Below are 21,758 nucleotides of genomic sequence, written 5' to 3'. Positions count from 1 at the left end.
GGAAATTTGAGAAGTGATTGGATTAGAAAGCTTCTGAATTTATCAATAAGATTTCCTTTGATACATTCATATTGGTTTGAGAGGAAGCCTAGTTGGAGGAAGTAGGTTCCTTAAGTATGTGTCTCTGAAGACTACTCCATTTGATGTTCTGTAGCAAGCTGATCAGAAATTGAAACCTCCCAGTGTATGAGATGAACTAGACTGCTTCTTGAATTGATTATGTCATGTGTCTTATCACAATGATGAAGAGCTGCTGGTAAGAGATGCTGGTGCTGTAAGCACCTCCTCAGAGTCACATAATACTCTGACTTCAGAATTATCACAAGTGCAGTGCAGTCATAGATGGCATGAAAATCCGCAATCAACCTCCTTTAAAAATAAAAAAAATAATAATTTTATCATGTATGTATGGGTCTTTTGCCAGTATATATGTCTGTGCACAATGCATGTGCCTGGTTCCCAGGGATATCAGAAAAGCACATTGGCTCCTCTGGAAATAGAGTGGTTGTGAATCATGGGGTGGGTATTGGCAGTCTAACTCAGGTCCTTTGCAAGAGCATAAGGGCTCTTAACCTCTAGCCATCTCTCCAGCTCTAGACTCCATCTGTTGGTGGGAAGAATAACAAAGTTATTAAAACGGGCTTAAAAACAGAATAGGAAGACTATCATGTTTTCAGCCTACAAGAAATTGGTCAATATTTTGATAATATAGGTTGTACACATGCATACTGAGTTAAAAACACAATTAATACACGTCCCAGAAAGGAACATCATTAGATGTTAACTATAGACCTCTTGCATGTTCATGGGCATCTCTTCCTTGAATGTTTAGTGCTTAGTAATTACATTTGTCAAAGAAACTAATAGCCCTTCCGCCAGATATAGTTCCTCTGTTTGGGAAGCATGGATTTGGATCATTTCTATATTTATTCCTAGATATTTGGTATGTAACTCCTAAAAATGACAATCAATGTTATATACATATTTGATTTTTAATTTTTATTTATTTTTATTATTTTTTATTTTAAATTATTTACACTTTATTTACTTTGTATCCCAGCCATAGCCTCTTCCCCCATTCCCTTACAATCCCACTCTTCCTCTTTCATCTTCTCCCTGCCCCTCTCTAAGTCCACTTATAGGGGTGGTCTTTCTCCCCTTCCATCTGAACTTAGCTTGTCAGGTCTCTTCAGGACTAGCTTCAATGTCCTCCTCTGTGGACTAGCAAGGCTGCTCCTTCCTCAGGGGTGGAGAGGTCAAAGAGCCAGCCACTGAGTTCATGTCAGAGACAGTCCCTGTTCCCCTTACTAAGCACCCACTTGGATACGGAGCTGCCATGAGGTACATCCGAGCAGGGGTTCTAGGTATATTCATGCGTGGTCCTTGGTTGGAGAATCAGTCTCACAAAAGGCCCCTTTGCCCAGATATATTTGGTTCTTGTGGAGCTCCTGTCCTCTACAGATCTTACTAACTCCCCCTTCTTTCTTTCATATACTTCCCTGCACTCTGCCAAAGGTTTGGTTATGAGTCTCAGCATCTGCTTTGATACACTGCTAGGTAGAGTCATTCAAAGGCCCTCTGTGGTAGGCTCCTGTCCTGTTACTTGTTTTCTCCTACTTCCAATGTCGATCCCATTTGTCTTTCTAAGTGAGGATTTGTCATTTTACCGCTATTCTTCCCTCTTGTTTAGCCTCTTTAGGTACACAGATTTTAGTATGTTTATCCTATCTTATAGGTCTAGTATCCACATATAAGTGAGTATATACCCTGTATGTCTTTCTGCTTCTAGGATACCTCATTGAGGATGATCTTTTCTAGATCCCACCATTTGCCGGCACATTTCATGATTTCCTTGTCTTTAATCGCTGAGTAGTATTCCATTGTGTAAATGTACCACAATTTCTGTATCTATTCCACCATTGAGGGACGGTGGAACCTGGATTTTTTCCAGGTTCTGACTATTATGAATAAAGCTGCTATGAACATGGCTGACCAGATGTCCTTGTTGTGTACTTGAGCATCTTTTGGATATATGCCTAAGAGTGGAAGAGTTAGATCTTGAGGAAACACTATTCCTAATTGTCTGAGAAATTGCCAGACTGATTTTCAAAGTGGTTGTACAAGTTTACATTCCCAAAAACAGCTGATATGGTGAAATAATTAGGAAATACATTTTCCATTTAAAAATTCTCAGAAATTGCTTCGTTCTAATTAAAAGAGCCAAAAGGATTATAGGCAGAGAGAAATACCACAGCAAACTGTTTGTAGCCAATCAGCTTCGGTCCCATGTACACATGTTTATAGATGCTTGTTATTGCAAAATCAATTCAATAATTTATCTTTTATATGTTTCCTTTAAGATGTGTTAAGTTATATAAGTGCCAATCAATATTTATTTAATATCTGCAGAGTGGTCTTTACGTAGGAACCATTTTAACTAGTTCTTATAATTTTTAACTCTTACATATATTAAACAATTTAAAGTTGTTCCTTCTTGTGCATTGACAAAAAAAAAAGATGTTTAACGTTTCTTGGAGATTTTGTCTTGAAGTCACAGGTCTCTAATCACAGCTGTTTGTTCGACAGAGGTGGAAGGATTGCAAATTCACAGAGTGAGTTTAACCAAACTTTGGGGAGAGTGCAAGAAATCATTTTTATTAATGGACTAAAAAGAATTCATTGATGTCTTAAAATCCTACCTAGTTGTTTTAAATGCTAATATCATCATTAATATGCACAGAAAATATTCAGAATTCCTATTAAAATTTAGTCATTACCAGTGTAATCATTACATCCCTTGAAGTAATCAGAAAGCAAAATTGAAACAAAATTTAAGACTATTTGAAACTTTGGGGTAATTGTTTAATTAGGTGTTATTAAGAAATAAACATATAAATTAACAGCAAGTATCCACAACTGGGAATAATTTGTCTTTCTGGGTTTGGGTTATCTCCTCAGAATGATTGTTTTTGGCTCCATCCATTTACGTGTTAATTTCCTTTTCTTTTCTTTTTTAGTTTAATTAATTAATTAATTAATTAATTACAATTTATTCACTTTGTATCTCTGCTGCAGCCCCCTCCCTCATGTCCTCCCACCCACCATCTTTCTCCCCCCCCATGCCTCCTCCCTAGCCCCTGACAGGGGAGGACCTACTCCCTTTCTATTAACTTATCACGTCTCAGCAAGGCTGGCTGCATCATCTATTTTCCTCTATGGACTGTCAAGGCTGCATCCCCCAGGGGAAGGTGATCAAAGAGCCATCCACTGAGTTCATGTTAGAGACAGTTGCTGCTCCCCTTACTAGGAAAGCCACTTGGAGACTGAGCAGCCTATGGGCTTCCTCTGAACAGGGGTTCTAGGTTATCTCCACGTCTGGTCCTTGGTTGGAGTATCATTCTTTTCAGCCTCCCTTGGTCCCAGGATTTTTGGCTCTGTTGTTCTTCTTGTGAAGCTCCTGTCCACTCCAGGTCTTTCTATCTGCCTCTTCTTCCATAAGATTTCTGGCACTCTGCACAAAGCTTGGCTTTGAGTCCTGTATCTCCTTCCATATCCCGGTTAGTAGAGTCTTTAAGAGGTCCCCTGTGAAAGGTGCCTGCCCTGTTCCTTGTCTTGTACTTCTTTTTTGAGGGAGGGGGGTGGGATGGGGTGGGCATATCTTCATTTTTTCTATTCTTTTTTATATCATTTTTATTTTTATATTAATTACAACTTATTTACTTTGTTCCCAGCTGTAGCCCTGTCCCCCACTCCTCCTAATCCCACCTTCCCTCCCTCATCTCCTCCCTGCCCCTCTCTAAATCCACTGATAAGAGAGTTCATGAAATTTGCAGGCAAATGGTGGGATCTAGGAAAAGATCATTCTCAATAATCTAAAAAAGATTATTTTCTGCTTCCCAGAAGCAGAAAGACACACACTGTATATACTCACTTTTAAGTGGATACTAGACCTATAAGATAGGATAGACATACTAAAATCTAAAGAGGCTAAACAAGAAGGAGGTTCCAGGGTAAGATGATCAATCCTCACTTAGAAAGACAAATGGGATGGACATTGGAAGTAGGAGAAAACAAGAAACAGGACAGGAGCCTACCACAGAGGGCCTCTGAAAGACTCTGCCTAGCAGTGTATCAGAGCAGATGCTGAGACTCATAACCAAACCTTGGGCAGAGAGCAGGGAATCATATGAAAGAAGGGAGAGTTAATAAGACCTGGAGAGGACGGGAGCACCAGAACCAAATATATCTGTGCGCAGAGGTCTTTTGTGAGACTGATTCTCCAACCAAGGACCATGCATAAATATACCTAGTACCCCTGCTCGGATGTAATATGCCATCAGTTTTAATTGAAATGAACAAAATTAAACAAATGGATATTTAACTCAGAGGCAGAAAAATATACCATGAAGAAAAAAATCTGAATCATGTATAAATGTGGACATAATTTTATAGGAGGTAAAGTGGAAGGTCGGGATGAAAGATAATCGTGTTTCTTTAGTGACAGACATCCTGTGTTTGGGGGAAATGTGTTTCTTATTTCTCTGATGTCCTTTGACCTTGAACCTGTCAGTGAAGCACGTTCCCCTTCCGTCTGAAACTCCTCTGTCCATGCTCTTAGTTTGTCCTGAAGCTCACTGAAGCTTGGGTTTTCAGTGAGGCCTTACCATGTTGCTCTATCTAAGTGGAATGTGTATTTCCTTTTATTATTCCTCTTCGTTTGAATATTTAACTTCTAGTTACCACTTATCAAGTGCCACAAATAAGTGATGAAACTCATTTTATTGGGGGGGGGGAAGCTTTATTTAAGCTCACAGCTTTGAGTGGTTCACTCCATAACAGTTTTTTTAAGCCTGTGGTAGGGCAACATCTTGTACCAAGAGTGCACTGAAAGCTTTCCTCTCATGGTTGCCATGAGCTGGAATCTGAATATAACCACTAAGACCATGTCTCTAACAACCTAAAGATATTCAAAGTGTATAACATTCTCAGAATGCCAAGGGCTTAGATGCAAGGTTTCAGTTCAGAGACATTGACTGGACACATACAAACTCCTGTACTAATTGCGCATTTATATATCTTATCTCGACTTATATCCAATAAAGCCACAAAGATTTTCTCTTACTATCTTTATTATAGTTTTTGTAATGTGTAAAAATCACTTAGTCAGACAAGAACTGCTACTGCAATTTACTAAAAATCTCAATGAACACAGTATATATATAACATATATGCATTTATAGACATATCTGTGTATGTACACACACACACACATCTCTGTGTATGTGTTCATATACGTGTGTGTGTGTGTGTGTGTGTGTGTGTGTGTGTATAGTCAGACCTCCCCTGTCAGTGGACTAGTGGAAAAGGATAGGGGAAGAGAGCTGGACTGGGAGGAGATTAGAGAGGCTGCTGCAACTGGGGTACAAAGTGAATAAGCTGCAAATAATAATAATAGTAAAAAGAAAATATACACATATATAAGAAACTAACGTAGCTTAGAAATCTTAGGAAGCTAGTAAACTAAAAGCCTTTAAGAAGTTCAGAAAATCATAATATACAAAAGGCCCCTTACTGACATGGTAAATGCAAAGTGCAGTTGCTGATGGGGGAGGAGACTCCTGAGTGCAAGCCATTCAGGTAGTTCCAGGTTGCCCCTGTCATTAGTCCTACACAGATTTTACAGTCTGGAGATATCTTCCAGCCATCCATTCTAATATGCTGTTCATCACTCTCGGTTCTCAAGTGATGCCAGTACATTCATGATATTCACAGACCTCGATTTTGGTGGAATCCTGGATTTTGTTTGTTATTGTCTTTCAAGTAAAATTCAACAATAACAACTCATAACCTCCATGCATTAAAAAAATGTATTACTTTTTGCTACAGTGATTTTTCAGAACTTGGCCACCATGAAATCTATAACTTTATGTAATGAATAATGTAAATTATAAATTTAACATGACCCAGAAAATTGTTGTTCTATAATATTAGGGTTCCAGAGTAAGGATTAATAATTGAAATGTGAATTCAAGGTATAATTTTGAAAACAACAGCCTCTTACTGGTCCAAGATCACTTTGCCCTAATATTAATAAATGACTTAAGGCACCAACAGTGCTTCCAATTTGCAAATTTAAAAATTATGTCTATTATTGCAAACTGCTATTTTGTGCCACATACAATTTAATTTCCTCTCATTCTTTTCTAAAGTAGATTTCTACTTCCCTTGTTCCCTTCATATCATTTTTGCACATATTCATTCCTCCATCCAAACAATAAATATCCATTGAGTTACTTAATGAAACCCATAAATGCAATACAATGTATTAAGTGGCACTATGATTATACCCAAAGGTTATCCTTCAATTGAATTAGCCTTAGGTAGTTTCTACCTACAAGTCACCAAATAAATGTCAAGCAGGGAGTATGCCATATTCCTAAAAAAGGTTTCAATTCCAAATGTCTTTCATTCTATGCCTACCCCTGTGCTTGGGTTTGAGGTGATAATGTATGAGTTATAATCAAATGAGTATGTACGCAAAACAACACTAGAACATAAAAATACCTCAAAAGCCAAATTAGCTATTAGCAATCAGAAAATTTATATAATTTTTAATTAATTATTTTTTTATTCTTTTTCAAACCTCACTGAAAGTCTGCTGGTGTTGGGATGTAAAAGCAACAGGGGGAAACAAAAATCATAAAATCACCGCAGTATTTCTCTTATTTTTCTACCTTTGATGTAAGGAGGGAACCCATGAAGCCCTGAGTGGACTTGTAAGGAGAAGGTCTCCTGACTTATTGTGTATTACTGACAAGGACCGAGGCCTCAGACCCATGGGTATTTTGGGAAGGCTTCTGCTTTCTGTGCGAATACACACTGTCAGAGTGTGCAAAAACTAGCAACTGTGCCCTCTTCCTCCTGAATTGCTGCAACCTGAGGCTGCTTGCATACAGCCCTCTCCCTGAGGCTTATGCCTCTACTGCTCATACCTCTAGTGGCTTCTCTGAGCTTTCCTCTTGTGGCTCAGTAGGTGCTGCTTCATCAGAGTGAGCAAAGCTCATCCAATCCCTTTGTCTGTACTTGTGCCTGTCTGATTTTCTTCTCTAGTGTCCCATTCAGGTTGCTAGGACTATGCCATGCAGGGCATGATGGGTGTGAAGGCAAATTACATACCTGATATAAGTGTCCCTAGCTAGATTAGAATAAGGAATGATGGTTAAAGCCATTACTCATCTCATACATTATGGTCTCCTCTAATGGTTCCACTCACTCCCTGTTTGGCTATATTCTTCTTTATGGCCCCTATGAAACACAAATAAGAGAAGAGTTCAATTTTTAGGATCAGAATATATTAGGCCATCCATTAATCCCTGATGGAAAGATCATTTCACTAGTCACACAGTATGACAACTATTCAGACTTTCGTCTCTGTTTAAGTGACATTAAATGTTAAACCTGTCCCCTTTTCTGAGACAATCTCCTTACATAAAAAAAGATGCTATACAATTCATGACAATTAAAGCTTAATTATCAGCCAACTGTTTTTTTTTTGTTGTTGTTGTGTGTTTTGTTTTGTTTTGACAGTCAATATTTACTAATGTCCTGAATAAAAACTAGTTTAAGCTAGATTGTGTTGCTCTCTACATGGTCATTTTCTATTTAATTCATTTAAAGCAGCACACGTTAAACTGAACTATGTTTACTAAAGTGATCATATTCCTCCAAAAGTGAAATAATCAAAAAAACAGCGAATTCCGTCACTGCAATATAAATAGAAATTTGTCAAAATAAAAACCATGAGACAAAAATGCACATTTTCCTTGAGTTTTGACCAACATCAAACACAGAAAAATGATTTTCAATAGAGTGTTTAGAAATTCAAGAATTTTCATAATCACTTATGTGTTTTTTTCTTAATTTGTCACCAGATGATAGAGGCCATACTCTATTAATCCTGTTACTTCCCTAAAACTTTCACTGCTTAGTATTCAGATAAAAACCAGAAATTTCTACTTCTTTTTTCACTTTCTTTTAAAAATTATTATTATTATTATTATTATTATTACAATTTATTCACTTTTTATCCCAGTTGTAACCCCCTTTCTATCTCCTCCCAGTTTCATCCTCTCTTCCTCTTGCTCCCTATGTCCCTCCCCTTAAAGGCTTGCCTCAAAAACATTAAGTAGGAGTTCTCCTCCCCTAATTTCTGACCCTAGCCTGACATTCCTTTGCCTCAAACTGTGTGGGAGCAGCATTCCTTGCCAACAGGCAACTCAAGTCCTAGTATAAATGGTATCCAAGTCTATCTTAGTTGTTTAGTTTTTGGTGTTAATAAAAAAAAATAGTTGTCAAAAACAATTCTTCAGACGCCATTAAAATACTGTTTTAACATCTGCTTTTTTTCATCTATAAAACTGAAATCTGAGAACTGAGTGATCTTCATGTTAAATTATGAAGTCCACTTTTATGTCCTAGGGGAGAGGCTTCATGTCATTCCGAAGTGCAAACAGGATAGGCATCAGAAGTAGGAGAAGACAGGGTACAGCACATGAGCCTATCAAAGGGGGCCTCTGAAAGACTCTACCCAGCAGAGGATAAAACAGATGCTGAGAGTCATCCAAACTTTGGGCAGAATGCAGGGAATCTTATAGAAGAAGGGGGAGATAGAAAGACCTGGTGGGGACAGAAGCTTCACAAGGAGACCAACAGAGCCAAACAATCTGGGCTCAGGAGTTCCCACAGAGACTAATAACTCAATCAAAGACCATGCATGGAGAGTTCCTTAGAACCCCTGCTCAGATGTAGCTCTTGGACATCTTGGTCTCCATGTAGGTTTCTGAGTAAGGGGATCAGGGGCTATCTCTGACATAGACTCTGTGGCTGGCTCTTGGATCACCTCCCCTGGGTGAGGTGGCTTAATTAGGCCATAGAGAAAAAGGATCCAGAGCGTCCTGATGAGACCTGATAGGCTAGGGTTAGAGAGTAAATGAGGAACTCCTACACTATCACTGGACTAGAGGAGGGACAAAGGAAGGAAAGAGGGAGAGAGGGTGAAACCTGGAGAAGGTGAGTGAGGGGACTACAGGTGGGATACAAAGTGAATAAATTGTAATAAATAATAGTAATAAAGAAAAAATAAAAATATGAACACTAATGTTCATAAACATGTTAGTTTGTCCAATAATGGGAAATTTAAGTGCCACTGGAAGCAGTATTTTTGTATTTGAATATGTATGCCTCTTTATTGTAGCATATATGAAAGTCATTTCAAATACTTGAGTATATGAATATAAGAAAACTAAAATTGAGCACTTATAATGTAAAATAATGTTTTGTTTTCTTTACTGGAGATAATAAAATTAATAAAGTATGGTTTAATCTCTTTATGAAAGTAAAATTACATGAGTAGTGCTATATATATATATATATATATATATATATATATATATATATATATGAAACCTAATCCCAAGCTGTGCTAAAGAAATATCCAAAAATTCAAGTTTCATTTAATTGAGCATGGGTAAAACTCTCTTTATAAATGTGCTTGATTTAGGATATGCAAGGGGTAAGATAACCCAAGGATGGCTGATGGATCACTGACCCTTCCTTTTAAAAATGCTTACATCTTAATAACACCTACTTGGCTGAGGTGGGTGGGGGCTGCATCCCTTTCAGTACCCACTCTGGCTTTTCTTTCAAGTCAGGTTTGGCCAGAATCTTCTCTTTCTTATTATAAGAGGCAACCCACCTGACTCCTGGATATTCCATTACACCTGAAATTCAGTTGCTACGGTCCTTTTGTTGACTAATGATATAAAAAGCTGACTCAAATGCTCTCCATGAAATAACTGGGGAAAACATCCACTTCAATGGAATGGAGATTTTTCTTAAACAGCGGATTTGACAACCCTTATGCTGAAATGTGTTCTTGTGAATAAGTCTCATAGATGGGGATACATTTAAATTGCTGTGCTAAGTAGACATTACTGTATTATTTTCCATTTCTCTCAGCATTAGTAGCTGTTTAGAGGCTCATTTTCTTGGAGCAGAAAACAAAATGTGTTTCTAGAGTGCAAAGTTCAGATCATATAAATTGGACACTTTTTTTTAAAGGCATTTTGCCTTTAAAAATTTATCTTACTTGTGTCTTTTACAATTAACTCTAGTAAAAATACTTATACAGGAGAACACTAACTATAATGTGAAAGATTAAAAAAATAAATGAAGTTTTTTTTTCTATTTAAAAGAAAAAAGAGCCTCCTACTTTAAATCCTACTGTCTAGGTCTTGGATTAGCATTATATAAGTCACTGTAAAATTCATTTGGGGAAAAGTAGGACAGAGAGAGAATAAGTGACTGGCCTTAGGTTGCAAACCCTGGAATGGGTTCACTGGGGCTGCTGCTCAGCACAGAAGTCTAGGCCTCTGTTGAGTTCCCTGTGCTCTGCTTCCTGATGAAACCAAAGGCAGGCAACTGCAGCGCTCAGTCTAATACCATAAACACTCAATGAACAGTGACGCTGTCATGAATTACCACTTCTCCTATAACATAAGCATTCCCAGAGTGAAATTTCAGAGGCTTTAGAACTGTGATGAAAATTTTATGATGGCAAAAATGTTGCATATTGATACTTCAGCTTGCCAAGTGCTATCTTCATATTCCAAAATTAAAAACAATTTTTCAAATTACCTAGCTTATTGTGCATGAGACACATGCTTCTCTGTTATATTCAGTTTTCTCATGGAAACACGGGTGTGAGTAGGAATTAGATTTGCCATTTATGTTTGCTGTGATGGAATCAAACTAGTGTAGGCTATAAGGAAATAATTTGCTTGTCCCTCGCAGTCCAATGCTTAGTTCTCTACATTGTATCCAAAGTTTATGTGATTTGTTTAATAAAATCTTCCAATGTAGTACTTAAAAAAAACAGAGATATCAGTTATATAACTTTCAACATATAATTTGATTTTATTTTTATCTTTATCACCAGATTATCATTAGTGGTCAATTATGAACTGGTCTTAGTAGTTCTCAATATATGTAGGGGGTCTGTTTGGCATGAAACTTGAAAATCATGTGTATATGCCACTTTGTCTCTGTGCATGTGTGCATACATGCATGTATGTATGTAAAAATATATTTGTGTATATGTGTGTGTGTGTTTGTGTGTGTGTGTGTGTGTGTGTGTGTGTGTGTGTTCAGGGCTGCAGATGTGTGTATTTGAGAGCGCTTGGACTCCTTTTCCAGGTTTTATTGAAATCCAGAAATTAAAAAGCCATGTCCTACAACTGTCCTTTAAAATTCTTCATTCTTTTGGCCATTTTCACTTGTCTCAATCCTCTCTCAGACAAGGTAACAAGGATGTAGTGATACGGCACATACTTTGGTGATATATTTTAATCATTTTATAATCATCACTACTTTGTAGAAAATAAATGTAACATCAATGTAACATCATTCAATTGGTTGTAGTGTTAATTTTAATAATTTAATATAATATCTTAGGCATCATATATTTTTTAAAATTTTCCTTCTTTAGTTTCATGAATATGATCAGGGTCTTCTATTTCTAGTTCTTCCTGGTCGTAGAGGAGGATACTTTCAGCTGATTAAATTCACTCATGCCATCATTCCTTCATTTCCATTTATAGAAGATAACTTGGTAGAAAATTGAAGACTGTACCAACATTTCCAGATATTCTAAGTCCAAGTCATTGACATCTAAGTAAAGGAAGTTGGTTGTAATTAACCTCTGAGGACAATGGCATTCTCGCCAGGCACCTGAAAAATTCAGTGGAGTGAATTCCAGTGCGGTATAATGTGATATGTTTCTCCAAACCAAATCTTAGTGACTAGGATCAGGTAATAGTGAGTTATTATGCTCAGAATCTTCTACACGTGTGGCTCATCCACTGATATAAACTCTAGATCATCAGTCATCAAGTAACTCTTACTTCAAACTCAATTTTATCACTCCCAACATTACTCCTGTACTACATTCTCTCATCTCTTTTTCTTTCTATATTGATTCCTACATGTGAACTTGTACTTATCCCAAGTTAATCCCTGGAAGCCTGACTCATATCATCATCTGTAATTTTCTGTTTCTCAAAAGTTGTCAATTTTTTTTAATTTGTTCGTAGGCCATTCTAAGCGTGCAAAACCTCACAGAACCTTAACTTCTTTTTTTTTTCTTTTCTTTTGTAAGATGTTCATGACTTAATACTCTCCTCTTTGTAAGGCATCCTGTTTCTTTCTCCAGTCTTTATAATTTTTACGATGCTTGTTATTTTGTATCATCTCTAATACTACATCACTTATATGGGTTGCAATTTGCATTGTATTATTATAGTTATTTTCTTTAACATGCTTTTTCTTGAAAAGTTATTTTTATTCCTGTGTGCTTATTGTACTTTTCACAGTATATTAAAGCATTGGACTACCCCTGAAAATAACTGCCAACCCATGAAACACTTGATTAAACTAAGATTCATTCCTTCCCACTTTTACTACTGTTGCCAATTCTGGTGACCTGTGTGAAATACACTAATATCCATGTTACAAAGATAGGATGGTTTAATTTTTCCCCAAGACTGTTACCTTCTGTAGTCCTCTACTTTGTTGCCTTAATTTCATTCTCATTCAGTTCAAAAGACTTTACCAGAATTTCCCAGGACTACATGATTAGTCATGAGTCATGCTAAGTAACTCTTCTTTAATCATTTTTTCTGTTTTTATTTATTAGCTATATTCTACAAGAGATAAACAAAATAACTAGATTTGAAGACATATTTTTACAACTTTTCATGAAAGAGTTGAAAACTCATAAAATATAATTTGATTTGTCCACATGTCTTGATTTAAGCTTTAAATGCCTGGTTGGAAATTTTATCGCATTATTAGAATTTTGAAGACAATTTTATTTTGGTCGGGATCATAAAAATCCATGTTTAAACCAGTTCTGCTCTAGCCAAATGTGGAGTTGTTTGTGACAAAGAGCACTCACTATCAGGAAGGTGGAAGGCGGAAACCAGCTCCATCTTTAAGGCGCGGCATTAGGCAGCTCTCTACAGTTCCCCCTTTTTGTTTTAGACGCATCAGGCAAGAGTAGAGGTCTGATCTCTGATACTAGAAATAAATTGGGACTTTGTACCGATGTTCATTTAGGTGTCATCCACCCAAAGAGCATCAGACCCATCCGATACCTTTTTCTCCACATTTGGCTAAGGCTGAGGATCTGGCTTGCTTCCATGTATGTGGACCTATCTGCATTGCCCACGTGGCACGCTGGGGTTGGCTACCCAGAGGCTATTTAAGCTGTGGGCTGGCTTTCCCCAGGGTCCGATGATTGTTCAAGGTTCCTGAATAAACTGCATTGAAAAAAAAAAAAAAAACAGTTCTGCTCTGAGTTATAGGAAAAAGTTGCTTAGGACCATTTACATTACTCAGAAATATCAGAATCTAAGAAGATGGATGCACTGGGTTATGTAAATAAACCTTGGTTTAGGAAGAATTCTAATGATTTTTGAGTGTATGATATGGCATGAAATTATGTAAAATGTTGACAAAGAATATCCTAATTAATTCAAATTGCCAAGGGCATGGGAGGCTTGAATTCATTTTTCAAAAGGAAGAGTAGTACTAAGAAGCCAGAGAGTCTTCTTGGTATGATGAAACTGTCTCTCAGGAAACTATGATCTCTCTTTCTATACAGTTCAACAAGAAGAGCAGGTTGATCATTTCAGTTTCAACATGTTAAACACGCTAAAAAATTGTACGTCTCACATCCCTTGCTCTCATGGAAAATTTTGGGCACTACAAATGTTTTTGTGTGGTTTCTTGTAGTCTTTATGAAGTGTTTTGGAAGCATAAGTAAAGTTTGTGTTTAGAATTGATTCCATGTACCACAAACAAAGACAAACATCACAAAACCACACAAAATTTGGAGGTTGAAACAAAGTTTAGGAGGTTAATTGGAAGGAAAATGCAGAAAAAAAAAGAAAAACTGTATCTATTTTATTTTATTTCTCTTATTTTTCACTTACCCTAGTAAGCTAAGGCATTTAACAGTGTGACCAGAAAACTGTTGTTAGAATTTCAGTACTACTCAGCAATTAAAAGCAAGGAAATGATGAAGTTTGCAGGCAAATGGACAGAACTAGAACAGGTCATTCTGAGTGAGGTAACCAATGAGCAGAAAGACTCACATAGTATATACTCACTCATAAGTGGATATTAGATATATAATATAAGATAAACATACTAAAATCTGTACACTTAAAGAAGCTAAGCAAGCTTATGGGGAGATACAAAATGACTAAAGTATAATTAATAAAAGTTAAATAAATAACTTAAAAAAAGAAGAAGAAGCTAAGCAAGGAGGAGGACCCTGGGTAAGATGTTCAATACTCATTAAGAAAGTCAAATGGGATGGACATCAGAAGGAGAAAACAGGGAACAGAGGGCCTCTGAAAGTCTCTACCCAGCAGGGTATAAAAGCAGATGAGGAGACCCATAGCCAACTTTGTGCAGAGTATAGGGAATCTCATGTAAGAAGAGGGAGATAGAAAGACCTGGGGGGGACAGGAGCTCCACAAAGAGAACAACCAAACCAAAAACTTTGGGCCCAGGGGTCTTTGCAGAGACCAATACTCCAACAAAGGAACATACATGGAACTAACCTAGAATCCCTGAACTGGTATACCCCATGGCAGCTCAGTCTCCAAGTGAGTTCCCTAGTAAGGGGAGCAGGGGCTGCCCCTGACATGAACTCAGTGGATGGCTCTTTGACCACCTCACTCTGGGGGGCCAGCAGCTTTACTAGGCCACAGAGGAAGACAATGCAACCAGTCCTGATGAGATCTGATAGGCTAGGGTCAGATAGGTGAAAAGGACTTCCTTATGAATGGACAAGGGGAAGGCTATAGGGGGAGATTAGGGAGGGAAGGTGGGACTTGGAGGGGATGAGGGAGGGGCCTACAACAAGGATACAAATGAATAAATTGCAGTAAATAAAAAAATAAAAATAATTCAGAAAAAGTTACTCTAGTCAATTAGAACTGTAAGCTGTCAATTATTTCTGCTGAGATGGCTAATGTTGCATTATGACAGCCATGAAAAGTTTTCTGAACTTGTAAATACTTAGGTCTCTATTTTTTTAAAAAAAACAGAACTTCCAGGGAAACTGTAACCTCATTGTACCTCATATGTAGCATATCTGCTCTGAAGTATTTGTGATGAAAAGGAATATGCAGTGATAAGTCAAACCTTATTTTAGCAAACACCACTGGTTACACAGCTATATAAAGACAAATTTAATTCAATAATAATTTTTCTCATTTTTGAGACTAGTTTTATTTTTGTAGCTGTTAGAAACAGACACATTTATTCATTTTTAATTAATTTGTTTATATTAATTACAGTTTATTCAATTTGTACCCTAGCAGTAGCCCCGTCCCTCCCTCCCAACTCCACCCTTCCTCTATCATCTCCTCCCATTCTTGTCTCCAAGTCCACTGCTAGGTGAGGTCTTCCTCCTCTTCCATCTGACCCTAGCATATCAAGTCTCATCAGGACTGGCTGCATTGTCCTCTTCTGTGGCCTGGCAAGGCTGCTCCTCCCTTGGGGGACGGGATCAAAGAGCCAGCCCCTGAGTTTTTCAGACACATTTATTGAGTCTTTTACTGATAAATAAAATAGCTACATATGTTTTTATGCATTGAGCATACCTTCAATGTTAATTGAAATATAAATTGCAATCATTATGATCAAAATATAAATATAAGTTAAAATATTATTTTTCTATGCAAAAAATCTCATTATATAAAAATAATAACATTTATTATTATATATTTAAAAATATTTCAAAGTTGTACCTCAGCGAATAGTCTGTCTTCACCCTTGATTAAAGTGTGTAGGACAGTAAACAAGGTATTGTATTCTCTGCATAATTTCCTGTAAACACACTATTTTATTGATAATAAATAAACTAAACAAGTTATGTGCTGTCTTTTCCGAGAAAGGTATAGAAGGTTGGGATTGCTTTAGCATGCTGAAACCTAAGCACCAGGACTCAGTTGTGGGTCTTCTTTGACTCAAGAGAGAAAGGCTCTTTGTTGGCTTTAAACAGACCTGCTTGGGTATAGTGTGTGTTTTATGGAAGAAACAATTGAAAGGTTGTTATAACACTGATGGTGATAATTTAAAGTGGTCGTTAAGTTTCAATGATAATTATTTGAGTAATATCGTCACATTTTTGAGGTGTCTTATACCACTGAAATATAAAAAAAAATAAAGATTGGTTTTATTTTTTAATCTCTCTCTTTCTCTCTCTCCCTTCCTCCTTCCCCCTCTCTTTTTCTCTCCCTCTCCCTTCCCTTTGTTGTACTTTCTCTCCCTTTTGTTTTTACTGCATTTTAAATTTTGCACCTTCCTTTCTTCCCTCACGTCTGCCTCGCTCTGTTATCTTCTGCTTCTCACCAATGTTCTTTCACCCCGATTCTCCCTTCCAATTTCAATTCTTCCAATGCTTCTTATCTTCCTCCATATTTTTCTTTCTTCCCAACATTATCACTTCCTTCTTCACTGTTCTGTCCCGCTCTCTTTTTTCTATCTTCTTGCTCTCTTTTTTCCTTTCTTTCCAGATGACTCGAGAACAATACATATTAGCAACACAACAGAATAACCTGCAGAGACCTGAAAATGCACAACTTTATCCTGTGGGGATTTATGGATGGCGAAAGAGGTGCTTATACTTCTTTGTCCTTCTGCTGTTGGTTACCATGATAGTTAACTTAGCCATGACAATATGGATATTGAAGGTTATGAATTTCACTGTGGTAAGTACCACCATGATTTTACATATATCACTTTGAGATCAAAGATGGTCTAACTTTATTGCTGTTTTTTTTAAATTGAAAATGATTCAGTTCATTTTTTGCAAGTCTCCGAAGTGATCATACATTTTACTTTAGGATTACTTTGAATATATTTAGTTATGATGTACATATAATATTCTACTGATCATTTAAGAGTGGAAAATTTAGATTATAAAAAGAAGAATATCTTATTTCATAAACAATGTAAAATATGTTTATAAAAAAATTAACCAATGCTTGTTACACTTAATCATCTAAAAAAGACTTTTTTTTACACTTTAATACTAAAAAATGTAACCGCTTTTGATTATTATTGATATAGTTCATGATTCTATGTTTATCTTTATTTGCCTCATAAACTCTGGACATATTCAGTGAAGCATGGGCCATGACGTTTAACTGACATCACAAGGCCATCCCATTCTTTCAGAAATTGTGCTTGGGATATAGAAGATGAATAGACTGGAAATGAAATTATTTTATGATAATCAATAGTTTAGTAGCAATATGACTGTAACTTATTGGTGAGTTTGGATTCAGATTACTGAATGTGTATAACAACATTTTACTCTGCATTACATGAAAAACTCATAGTGTTAGAAAATCAAGTGTAACCCAGTTTAGATTTTCAAACTCAGGGTTTAAAAGTTTCAAGTCTACCTTTTTAAAAAATAAAACAACAATGAATTTTTTATTTAGTTCTACAGACAGCAAATTCTTTTAAGCCAAAGAAGTTCAGTATTGCCCATTATGAAATCTTAAGCAGCTAGTACTATAATAATCATGAAGAAGCCATTTGTTACATATTTACCAAACAATGTGAAATATACAATCACGTGTATATGTTCTATTTTTACAAACATAGAATTCAGGGAGGAATGATATTCTATTGTTTCCTTGCTCACACAGTTCAGTTACCTTTATAATCAGGTAGGTATATCTTGTTGTTCTTATTCTTATTTTCTGTATTCTCAAGGTAAATCTAAAGTTGGCTGTTCTGACTTTGTTGTATTCCATGTATCAGGCTTGTCATTTATTTATTTATTTTTTAATTCTATGGATACTGATTTAACAAAACCAACAAAAATTAACAAAAAAAATCCTTTCTGAATTTCTTAGTACAATATTCTATCCTGAAATAGAACCTCAATGTAGACATGGAAAACATCATGCCACACCTATGCAGAAGGAGCCTGGGTGGGAAGGTGGCCCATCCTTCCATCTAAGAAAAACAAAGTGTTCAAAGCACTTTCAAATTTACAGGAAAACTAACCCAGAAATGATTCCATCCATTCTGAGACATTACAGGCGCTAAGAAGTGGACATACTATATAAAGAGAAACCTTGGGCAAGAACAAAGCCCATGAGTCTTCATTCTTTCCTTAAAAAGAAAAACAAAACTCATAACAAACAAACAAATGAAAAACATATTTTAGAAACAGTTTGGTATCTATGGGCCTGGTATCAGGGTAGGAAGTGAGGGATAGAGATAAAGTTTCCTGAAGAGAAGTGCTAGTAATGCATCTAAAGCTCACCACTGTCCTGCACTGTTGGCACGTGTTCTCTTTCTGTTTGGGTATTTTGGGGTATAGAGTTTATGTACTGTGCTCTGAAGTAAGCTCCCTGAAATCTACATTATTGATTGATTGATTACATGGTAAGGGACACATTCGCAACTCTGAAGCGACTTTCCTCTTACTTCAAGTACCAGGTTAACTAAAATATGATAACAGTACCATTTCTAATCTTATTTTATTAATAATTCAAAACCAAGTAATATAAAATACATATATTATTTAAATGTGTAAAAATAGACTATATATACTTTATGTATACACATATTATATAAAGAAATAGATAGTTAGTTAGATAGATAGATAGATAGATAGATAGACAGACAGATAGATAGATAGACAGATAAATATATCAGTTTGGCATCTAAATACTAAAGCACCTGACCAAGGTGTCTTCTTTTCTATTTATTTATTTATTTATTATTTTTGGTTTTTTGAGACAGGGTTTCTCTGCATAGCCTCAGCTGTCCTGGGCTCACTTTGTAGACCAGGCTAGCCTCGAATTCACAGAGATTTTCCTGCCTTTGTTTCCCCACGTTCTGGGATTACAGACATGCACCACTGTGCCCGGTTTATTCTTAAAATTTTAAATCAAAATATATTTGCAATATAATTCCTGCATACATGTAAACATTTCCCCATATACTATGCAATTAGAATGAAAAAACAACTTAAATATCTTTTTATAAAAGATAAATGATCTTTCATAAAAATTATAATTTCAATAATTTGGTTTCCTTGATCAAAAGCCATCTATGAAAAGTTTATAAAAGAGGTGATAAGAGAAGCTCTGTCACTCTAACAGGGCTCACTGCTATCCAGGGGCCCACACCGTGGGAATGTTTAGCTTCAAGCTGGGTTAGCTTCTGGAACATATTTAAATTAATGCAAAAGTATACTAATCACATAATTACATGGCTGCATGCCTCACACTCCTGGGGCACTGCCCCATGTTGATACCAAGGTCTACAAAGCCATTCTTGAGACATAAATGAAAGCATCACCTGTGTCTTCAGGATGCATGTAAGCCCTGGGGTTTCGGTCACCCACGGAGCTACATAATTTGAGCCCCAGTTGGCCCAAATTTAAATGTCAGCATATGCCAACATAGTCTTGAGGTTAATGAAAAGTGATAGTGTTCACGTTTTTCTTCATGGTTTTATTTTCATTTGTTGCATTTTCCTTCACCTAATTTTAAAATCCTGTTTTAACCTATACTCAAACATAAAACTGTCTTTTCTTTAACTACTGATCTATTTACATGTATTCTCATGCAAATGAAGTTATAATTGTGCCAAAATAATGCTTCTAGGTAACACTCTATTCAATATAGTTATTCATAATTTTCAGAGAAATTCAGAATTACTTAAGCCATTGAAGATTATTTCAGCCTTAAACAGAATAGATTGAGTTAAATAGAGTTGAAAACTCTGAAATTATTTGTAATCTTCTTACCTAGAACAATAAAAATGAAGTCTATGTTTTCTGTAGTACAATATGAGTAGATTTCTTTACCCAATGCATAACAGACCTAGTTGCTATACTTTAAAAAGACACAGAAAATGTTTGTAAATTATTTGGAAAATTGTATTGGTTTATACAATTCTATTTCATTTTCATTATAATTGCTACCTTTCAATACATGGAAATATTTGAGAAAAGTAGAGATGTTATTGTTTTTAAAACACCACATTTTCAGTATTACAAGGCTATCTAACATGTTTTATGAGGCTGCTTAACTTCCGTCATTATGACTAATGTTGCACATGGTCCATGTGGTTGACAAGACCTCATTAACCTCCCTCTATCTTGTAACAAAAATTATTCTGCTCGTTGAGAGGCCAAGTACAGCAATCCCTTGATTATGAGAGTGGATAAGGATAGCACTGAGTTGAAGGTAAAATTTGAAGCTCATTATCTCATGAACAGTGGAGCCCAACTACAAGAGAATTTGTTGATGTCTGTTACCTAATTGGTATAACTTTGCAGTGCAATATAAATAAAAGAGCCTCATTGATCTATCTACATACTCTGTCACTAAAGAGAATCCTTTTACTGGTTCAGATCCCATTCTTAGTAATTCAGTTTGTATTTTAAAACTGAAATGTTTGTGTACATGACATATTTATTTTAGTAAGAATGACAATAAAAGTTTTTCATAAGGGGAGGAGGTCCTCCCCTATCATTGGACTTGGAAAGGGTCAGGAAGAAGATGAGGGAGAGAGGGTGGGATTGGGAGGGAATGAGGGAACAGGATACAGCAGGGATACAGAGTTAATAAAATGTAACTAATAATAAAAGTTAAAAAAAACAAAAACAAAAAAAGTTGTTCATATACAATTCCTGCAATATAATTTTATTAGTCATGTATAGTATCCAATAATAGATTATGGGAAAAGTGGAAAAGGTAGTGGAGAATGAATGTCTTTATAATATAGTGTATACATTTCTAAGATCACCATTAATAAATAAAAATACTTTACAAACAATAGAATACAAATGCTAGCTACTAAGTAAAAGGGAATCATAAAATCAGGAACACTGTGACAGAGAAGATAAAAATACTCAGCTAATACAGACCTTTCAAATACATACCCAAAGTAATAAGACTGGTTAAATAAGTGTTGGCTGAAAACAAATTCTAAGCAAAATAGGCTTGAGGATTGTAGTCTTTTTTTAATGGAAGCAGACCTGAGAAACCTTTTATTCAAACATTTGTATATTGCTAGGCTCATTTTCTAAATATCACGTCTATCTACTCATTTACTATATACTCAGATTATTCTTGTAATGATAGACTGTACTGTCAAATTACTGCATGCATCATTTCTAGTATCCTTGAATTTTGATTTAGTCTCCCATTAGCTAAGCCTTGAGACTGCATTCTAGTTCAGTTATTTTAATCTTATATTTATAATTTAATATTTTATTATATTGTATATTTATTTTAGCATTTATTAATAATTTGTTAATTCGTTAATACTATTATATGCATGCTTATACAAATCCTTGATTTAATTTTCTTTCACTATCAAAGAATCAGAATAGATAAGGGATATCTTATGTGAAAAATACATTTTGCCACCTGTTTTTCTTTTTTCAAATATTAAACATTATATAATCTCCAAATAATCAATCATTTCAGGATAATTTTTTTAATGATTATAAAGCTTAGAGTGATTTTCCCATTTTCTGTTATGTTTTGATTTCTTTCAAATTTTTGTTTCTGAAGTTCAGAGTATAAATATTATCATATTTATTTATGAAATATACTCTAAGTTTAAATTTTGCATTTTTATCA

General features: G+C 35.7%; 1 protein-coding gene across 1 annotated transcript in view; it reads left to right on the top strand.

Annotated features, from left to right (window-relative positions):
- Positions 1 to 21,758, top strand: part of Sgcz (sarcoglycan zeta) — a 1,178,138-nt gene that overhangs the window by 702,639 nt on the left and 453,741 nt on the right. The window contains exon 2 of the mRNA XM_060381620.1: positions 16,650 to 16,844. Within this exon, the coding sequence (XP_060237603.1) occupies positions 16,650 to 16,844 (195 nt within the window). The remainder of the gene's footprint in view (positions 1 to 16,649; positions 16,845 to 21,758) is intronic.

The sequence above is a fragment of the Meriones unguiculatus genome, chromosome 4, assembly GCF_030254825.1.
Source record: "Meriones unguiculatus strain TT.TT164.6M chromosome 4, Bangor_MerUng_6.1, whole genome shotgun sequence".
NCBI lineage: Eukaryota > Metazoa > Chordata > Mammalia > Rodentia > Muridae > Meriones > Meriones unguiculatus.
The sequence above is the reverse complement of the archived record's forward strand: the minus strand, read 5'-3'. Positions and strand labels throughout refer to the sequence as shown.